Genomic DNA, 8,916 nt, shown 5'->3' on the forward strand with positions numbered 1-8,916 from the left:
GGCTGCTGTGGACCTGCCCTCTAGCTTTCAGGGGTTTTCTCCCTGCCTTTCAAAGTCACACAAGCTTCCACAAAACAGCCGCCAGTGACACTCCAGTGCTCACTCATCCCTTTCGTGCAGTTTGTTCCAGGCAGTGCTACGTCTGTGTTGGAATGCAGCACATCTATATTTTAGCATATATACCCATAACTGTTCCTTAGGACTATGTTGGATTGAAGGGCAGTGGTTACACCCAACCTACAACAGTGTTTTCTAAACAGAAATATATGGAGGATTTTCTCCTTCTGGATCTTTGGTTCACTGGCCCATGTACAGCTTTTAATAGCGCTGTTAAGTGTTTCATGCCTTAGCATTAAATTAAAAGCCACTTAAGGCATGGTTTTGCATATTATGATTTTAAAACAGGTGGTATTTTGAAGTAATAGGATCACATTTAACTGTAAAACACTAATCTGTCTTTTCTAGTGTACTTTGCAATAAATCAGTTGAATTAGAGAATAAAGATTCTGCCCAAGCAGGTACAGGGACTACATCTTCATCCATTTGCAAATTTTTTTAGCCTTTAGCCTCTCTCAAAGTTTGCAACATGGTGCAGAGCAGCTGAAAACAGCTAATAGCTTGGGAAAAAATATGTTGCAGTTTATTAAGACCTTGTACAGCATGATCTCTCCTGGAAGGAGAACTAGGTCAGTGTCCCACACATGTCGGTTCTCTTTGGGCTGTACTTCTGCTGCCGGTGGGCTCATGACAATGCCTGACCGACAAATCCACCGTGCTGTCGTGCTCTTCGTCTGTGTCCCCCTCTGTGCAGCTGGGTGACAGCTTTGCATTGGATGGCACTTAGTATTGTCTTCTCATCCATCTCTCCTGGGAAGGTACCCTTCTCTCTGAGTCCTTATGGACGGGCTTCAGCTGGTTTATATTCACACACACAAACAACCTGCCACCAACATGGTTTTTTATTTTGTTCCCTTATGTAGCACAAAGCTTCTTTGGTAAGGGCAGGTCTAGAAAATGTTCCAAGTATCCCATTTTGGCTAAGTGCCATTTTTGAAATCTGAGATTTCATGAACAATTTGGATGAAAAACACAGCAGGGAATTCTAGCTGATGTGAAATTCTTACACTCGTCACTGACTTCTGGTTTTTGTGCTGGGGTGTAAATTCACTGGAGCCACTGTGGAACTAATTCTCAATTATGTCAACGAACGTGAGAGGAGAATCAGGTCTTTAAGATTTTTGTGTTGGTAGATACTGAAATATCAAGCGTTAAAAATCCCATTTCTGTGTTTCTAGTGAAGCTACATTCTGTACTTCTGAAGGGATTTCTTAAAAATATCTAGGCTGTTTCTTTTCCATCTAGACTCAGAAGACTGGAGGAATCTAGATTTCCAAACAGAGAACTACAAAAAAATATTAATGCCATTTAAAAAATATTTCTGACATTGTTTTTCCATTACATACAGTATAATCTAAAGAGAAGAGGGTCTAATGTAAAATAAAGGTTCTGCTGACACTTGTTCAGAAGGACCAGCAGTAACTGTCTTGTGGCATCGACGCACGCAGGTAACGTGTTCATCCCCAAAGAATTTCAGTAAATCCTTGCAATCATCCTGTATTCTCAGAGGCAGTTAGAATTTATGTTGTAGACATATCTTCTGGCAATTTGCAAGCAAGAACAGCACTGAATCCCGGCTGTTGTTCACATGGTTGCCTGTTTGTACTCTCCATCTGCTGCAATCCAGTTTCAGATTATTTTTCTCGTGCTGGATTTTTCGTGGGTTTTTTCAGGAGAATTGCTGAAATGACGCATCATGACTCTGCCTTGTACGTGCTTGGTTCACAGCACCAAGCATTTCAGCGGCTGATTAGAAGAGCTGGGCTAGCTTCTGATGAAGTTGATCTTTTTTCTGGTAATTACTGTTATTGGGCAGGCAGCAGAAGGACCTGGTAGTGGTGAAGGCCACATGCAAAGAGGGGTTGCAGGTCATGGAGCCATGAGTACCTGGGGTCTAATGTAGAGAGGTTTTGCTTAAAGCCTTTCTGCTGTTTTTAGAGAGATTTTGTATGAATATCAGGGCGAATGGCAGCAGAATTTCCAAGTAGTAAAACCTTTAAAATATTATCCCTGTGTTCACTTGTAAAGCTGTGAGTTGGGAAAGACGTTGGAACTTGAACCACAAATTTGTCTGGCTTTGTGGGTTAAGTCAGTGACCCAGATAGGATTCATCCATTGTATGGTGTGATTCTCTTGGTGCAATTTTTACTTCGGAGCTGGTAAATAAAGTGTCTGAAACTCTGACAATTTTATGCCTTTGCCAATCTTTAAATCAAAAATGGCTGAATCGATTTAAGGATTTTGTAAGAAAAAAAATTGCACCCAGGCTGACATCCTGTGAACCGAATTTCTCCCAGAGCGGTTTCAAATGTGTGAGTTATGGACCTCTATAATGAAAACTCTGACATATCTTGAACTATAGTAGAACACAGGGTACCTCTGTAATGTACAGAAACATTGTGTTTTCCTTTCCTGCACTTAGAACTTCACAACTGTTCAAAATTTTGGAAACATTACTTTCTTATACAAAATATCACAGCAAATGAGGGTGTTTTATTCCAAATTTTAATTATATTTTGGTTTTTTTAAGTCAGAGTTCTGCAGCTTTGCTCATATTTCTGGTGGAATGCGCTACGTTAAATCACTTGATAAAATACATAACATTTTCCTTTTTAGAAATGGAGACACTCATGCCTAGAGAAGTAAAGGGTTCTGACATCACTTCCAATATTGTTTTAAGTAAAGGGTTCTGACGTCACTTCCAATATTGTTTTATACTGTCTGATTTCTGTAAACAATAAATGGATATGCCCTTTAATGAACATTACACCTTGGGAGCAGCTGGGAGGTGGGGATGAATATGTGCTAACGTGATGGCTCAGCATTTCTGAGAATCAGGTGAATCATCTCGGTGGACATAGGTGTGTTTATTGTGGCAGTCCTGGGGATTGGGGCCCTATTGTGTGGAGAACTGATAAGATGCCGTGTGCATTTTTTAAGGAGTTGTTACACTAACAGCGACAGAAAAGCGGTTGTTGGTGTCATCTGCCTCCTAGAACAATGCACATGTGAATATGTGTGCATCTGTCCACAAACATCATCCTTTTCTGAAGTTTGTGTATGCTGTTATCCAAAAAACAGCTACAAGAAAGAACACTCTAAATTAACTTTATTTCATGCAGAGCAGCTCATAGTGGACTCTCTTGCCCCTCAAAGGACTCTTTTATCCTTACCACTGCCCATAGTTCTTTTTGCCCCATGGGAATTCCTTTGTACTCTGGTTCCTGAAACTGATACGTTTCCTCTGATCTGACATCAGAGTGTTTCAGCAAAAATAATTTCTTTCAAGAGCCTGAAACTTGGAATCTACCATAGATCTTGCAGAAGTTAAAAATGTAGAAGTCCATCACTGAAGATTCTCTTCTGAGACTCATTTCTTAGATTATTGCTAAATAAATGAAACTTGTTTTGAGTAACTTTGACCTAGAATTGCTTGGCCACACAAGTCCGAGGTCATACAGAAGTCCCCAGGCTGTTTATGGCTACCCTATAGCCATTCGCCCTTCAACCCTCTTACTTCAGGAAACCTCCCCACATAGGCAGCACTCTCTTAAAATATACTACTGATTTCAGTAGAAGATTTGAATTAGTTTCCCAATTGCTGGCACCAGACCCTAGGAACATTACAAGGTATTATTCTAGGTGAAGTGATCTATTTTTCTTAAAGTCTTTCACTGAATCACAGAACTATGCCTGGGGTTGATTTAGATATTTTTGATGCCTCTCTGCATTACCTTTCAGGAGAAAATTAGTCTAAAATCAGTTAATGGGGTTTGCCTGTGCTGCCACTTTGCCCAGGTCCCCCACCTCCTGGTAGAGGTGTAGGCCAGCTGGATCCTGAGCTTGGGAACAACCAAGATGCCAGGCTTGGTTGGCACCTTCCATTTCCTTCCATCCTTCCTAGCAGGGAGAGCATTCAGAACCAGAACATTGTCTCCTGGAATAGCTTTCGCGGGGCTGGCCGTAGTCCTGGGCACATCGAAGCTTTTGCTGCTCCTCAGTCAGTAAAAGATCCTCAATATTTCCACCTTTGCGGCCAGCTGGTAAATGTCTGCCTGCAAAACAGGCGGGGGGGTTTGGACACTTCTCAAGCTTGAGTCAATGTCAATTGTTCACAGTCCTGTGGGCCTCTGGGTCTGAACCATGTGGTCCTTAATGTGTATTAATGACCTGCCTGCTGCTGTGTAATGCTTGAAACCCGTGGGTTCTTTTTTTTTTTTTTCCTCTCTTTTTTTTTTTTTTTTTTTTTTTAAATATTTTAAAAAGCTCTTACTGTTCTTAGAACACAAAGAGATGACTAACTCACCACTGGAGATTATTTGCAGCCTCCAAAGCTCTGCGGTTTGTTGCTATACAATTACTGCAGCACTTTGAGGTGATGCTGTTAAGAGCAAGGAATTTTGCAAAAATAAGCATTTACTGTAGACTTTCTGCAGTATTAATCAAAAACTCTTGATTAATCAAGTCCTATGTTTCCTTGACTGAAATCAAATCTCTCTTCCTTTCTTTCTTCATGTAGGTTGTTTTAAAAAATTCTCTTTATCATCTCTTTGTTCTCTGCAGTCAGTTTAGGGCTGTTTTCTTTCACCATGCAGACCTGCCTCTACTTGCTTCCCTTAAGCTTTTGCATCCATAGAATTTGCTGAAATTTATGGTGCTCAACTGGAATTTTAAAAGGCCCATAATCTTTACTGGCATTTATTCTATAGCTTGTGTGGGGTGTGTCACTGTCCTTGATAGCCATCAAGACTGAAAGACTCATCAAGACCTGTGCAGTCATATCCCTCCGTGCCAGCAGACCTCTGCTACGAAGATCACAGAAGCTTCTTTGCACAGTGCAATGCAGAACTTATTTCTTTGGCCTAATTTTCCTTGTGTCATTTCTTCATGCACAAACATAAATATGCAGCACATCCACTCCTGGGTGAGCTAAGAACTAAAACATCTATAAATAAATCAGTCTGCTTCTCCTGAAGGGGGAAAAAAAAAGTGAATGAAACCTAATTTTCTATTTGAAGTACTTAGAATATGCTAGATACTTTAGGCTACGTTGCCTATCAAGTGCTTTGACAGTGTCTGTGGCTGTAACTAGTATACAGAGCTCATAGGGGAGCTGTTTAAAAAAGATTAAAGGAAATAGCTCTTTACACAGTGGGTCGTGAGCTTCTGGAATTTGTTGCCACAGTGCTCTGTGGGACTAGATTGTGTCAGTAGGTTAAGAAAGGATTAGGCATCTTCATGGATATTAACCCGGTAAATAATAAGCTACTCCCTTTAGTCTCTATGTGCCCTCTGATACAGCCCGTGATTGTGGATACCAGGGTATGGGAGGGAGTTGGACCATGGTTACTGCTTTTTGTGGTAGGGCTGAAACACCAGAGTAAATACGCACAGTGCTAGGGATTTATGTCTGGGTGTCTTGTCTAAGATCCCCCATGTTTCAGCACTTGTGAATCTCGAAGTGAAGCCCAGTCATCGACCTCCTCTCTCCCGCATCCTTCTCCGCACTCCTGCCATGGCTCTACATGCACAGCCCTGCCTGCTGATGCTGTTGTATTCCAGGGTCCCAGGACGGACTCTGGTCTTTCTATCATGCCTTGTTGGCTTCATTTTAAGTCCTGATTCATCTTCATTTTATCTCCAAAAAGCTGTATGGAAAGTAATGCTTGGAGTTCTCATCACCATTTTGTCCCTTCTGATGCTGCCATAGCTGAGGGACTATGTTGGGCAACGTGTTGTGATTACTTAATACAGAGGATTGCACGTGGAAAAGCCTGGTCGAAGTGCAGACCAGCAGATGAGGTTAAACCACTTTTGTTCTTTGACTTTGTTCTTGTCTTCATTTCTGTGGCATTTTGCCTTCGTTGAGACTTAATATGCATCAGTTCCTGAGAGTTATTATCAAGGCTATTTTTCATTTTGTTATATTACTACTTGATGCTCCTGTATTGTGGCAGTGAGATTGAACAGGGTATTAGTGCTCTCATGGTGTTTTTCTGGAATAGATCTTATCAGAGGATCCCAGTGAAGTCCCAGCAGGTACAAGGAAATTTGGCTAACTTGGCTGTGTTGTTGCTTTACAAATAACAGTGCCTTGTCCTATAAAAATTAATATTAACTGGATAATATGTATTTAAAAGCATTTGTCCTTCCACTGCTGTGATGACACACTTTGAAAAAGAGGTTATACATATAATTCTTTAATGTATAGTCTGCTTTATATTCCTTCTTATCTTTCCCATGTACAGGTTGGTGTACTGGGTGATGAAGAAGAGTGGGTGAGTCTTTGTGAGGTGGAGAATGAACCTGATGCTCAGATGCTGGAGGTACCGAACCTTACTCCTTACACTCATTACAGGTAAGAACAGCAGGTAATTAGCTGCAGCATGAAAAAAATGAGTAAATAGCAGCATGGAACAGCTTTCCTAATCAGAAACAGCTGGCTGTGTTTTATAATCTGAACAAAAGGGAAAAGGTTGGCTGTTTTCATAGTTTATACTTAAAATTATGTGTCTGATATTGTTAATTGTAATTTACATACAATACAGTGCCTAACATGAGAAAGGAAATCCAAGTGCACAGCGAAATGCTTTGATGAGTAACTGATATCCTCTGACTTCCCTCATCTAAAGGGTGCTCCATTGTAACATCAGTCAGTGACAAATCAATGGCAGTTAAACTGGTGCAAACTTGTAATTACATATTTACATCAGTTTGAACATCGTTTTATTGATTTAGCTTAATTTGGTAGCATCAGTTAGATGAAACCGTTGTTTATAAGAATTTACCAAGTTAAGCTTGATAGATACATGCAATGCTTAAACTGATTGACGTAAATCTACGTTATGGGTACACCCCAGTTAAACAAGATTGATTTTTTTTAAATCAATTCAAGTGATGCGTTGCTTTAGTATAGACAAGATTGGAGAATTTGAAGTACTCCATCCTAATGAAAAATACTTCCATGCAATAGCTTGCTAATGTAAAGGCTGGCTGCAAGGAGATACAGTGCCAAGTGTTAAATCAGCTTGTTGGGAACTCTTGGTTTGCCCTGGCTGAAGGGCCATTTAGCTAGCCCAGGGGCTGTTGTGAGCTAGTAGTAGCTATAACCAAGTAAGGCTCATACAACTTACAACTAATTCAGTGCTGGTGCATTAATTTTCTTCCTTTAGTCAGAAGCCTGGAATCATACTGAATTTCTCACAAACTCCACTGGTGTTTTACACCTCATCCTCAAGAGCTGAACATTTTGCTAAAAGCTCTTTGAAAATTTTTGAAGGTGAGCAGAGCTTTCTGGTGCAGAGGTTTAGGGAAATTATCTTCAGGTTCAGAAGACTTTTACTCTCATAAAGGTGGATCCTTGAAGCTGAAAAGGCAGAGGTGAATAGTAAAGTGCAGGTTGTACCAGAGTTTGGTGTCCGTGCAAAATGAGGCAGATGTGCACACCTAGCAGGTGCAGTTATGCTGGTTCACTGGCACCTTTCACACTTCCAGTTCTCCTCTGATCTCTTTCATCATAATTCGTAAACTAAAGCAGCCCTTTGAATTTTGCATATCTTTTTTCTCTCATGTACACACAGATATGAGCTTTTTTTGGTTTTGTTTCAATGCAGAGCAGTTTTGTATAATATTTTGAAACCTAGAAGATTGCTGCCAAATGGATTTGTGGTCCTCTAGTCAGCTTTAGTCACTGCCCGCTGAGGAAATACATCGCGAGAGCTAATTATCAGGCGGCATCTTTAGCGGCCAGCTTCCTTTCTATATTCTGTGCCAATGCTTGAGAGTGAAATCAAGGACAGTATTTGTTTAATGTGTTTCCTTTAATGCATTTTCTGGGGAAATCAGAGCTGATAGATAAACACTGCTGTGTTGACAAGCTCACCCTTTTTCCAAGCTCAGTCATTAGGTCCAAAAATTAAGTTGTTAGTATGAACAGGTCATGTATTTATGTGCAAGCGCTGGATACCTCTAATTGCTTGTGACGGTTGAGAGTATCTGAAATGTAAAGTACATCTTAATTATTTTGTGCTTCCTGAAGAAAAGATCTCTCTAAATCTTTTGTGACCCAGTAGGGGTTTCTATTGTAGAAGACAGGGTTTCAAGCAGACGGTATTTTTTTAAAGATGCATATCCATATTAAATAACTTAATCTTTCTGGTGCAGGAAGGCTGAAAATGCAGCACAGGGATAAATCAGCTTCTTTCAACCAGTAATTGAGGGGAAATGTTATCGCTAGCATATTTTTTATATTGACAGGCAATGAGAATATACGAAGTTTGATATTTTAATACCTTTCTGAATGTATTGTACAAGCATCGCAAGAGAAAATCACTTACTGCTAGCATAAGCTCATCAGGCTTGGTATAATTAACATAAATTTCTCACACAAATACCTAAGTTTCTAATAGACCCTAAGCTAATCTCATTTTCATTTTTTTAATACCTGAGAGGATCTGAAAGCAGTTACTATAAAGCGTTCAGCAGTGAATACAAAGGGGACCTCCATGCGACGACCTTTGTGGAACGTTTAGAAGGACTTAATTTGTATTTTTCCATCTCTTTCCTATTCTGTAAAGAGTGGTACCATTCTCTGAGGTGTTACAACCTGCTCTGCATCTTTGCTCCGCTCCAGGTTCCGGATGCGGCAGGTGAACGTGGTGGGCCCCAGCCCCCTCAGCCAGCCCTCCCGTGTCATCCAGACGCTGCAGGCTCCACCAGATGTTGCCCCCGGGAGCGTCACTGTGCGCACAGCCAGCGAGACCAGCCTGTGGCTGCGATGGGTGGGGCGGGCGCCAGCAG

The 8,916-nt window shown here is 40.8% G+C and overlaps 1 protein-coding gene across 1 annotated transcript in view; it reads left to right on the forward strand.

The window, feature by feature from the left end:
* LOC104510696 (protein sidekick-1-like) overlaps positions 1–8,916 on the forward strand; it is a gene marked incomplete at its 5' end in the record, with an annotated part of 154,640 nt that overhangs the window by 65,156 nt on the left and 80,568 nt on the right. Inside the window, 2 exon segments of the mRNA XM_010153029.1 lie at positions 6,366–6,475; positions 8,750–8,897. Coding sequence (XP_010151331.1) covers positions 6,366–6,475; positions 8,750–8,897 — 258 coding nt within the window.

This window comes from Eurypyga helias, unplaced genomic scaffold, assembly GCF_000690775.1.
Source record: "Eurypyga helias isolate BGI_N326 unplaced genomic scaffold, ASM69077v1 scaffold5436, whole genome shotgun sequence".
Lineage (NCBI taxonomy): Eukaryota > Metazoa > Chordata > Aves > Eurypygiformes > Eurypygidae > Eurypyga > Eurypyga helias.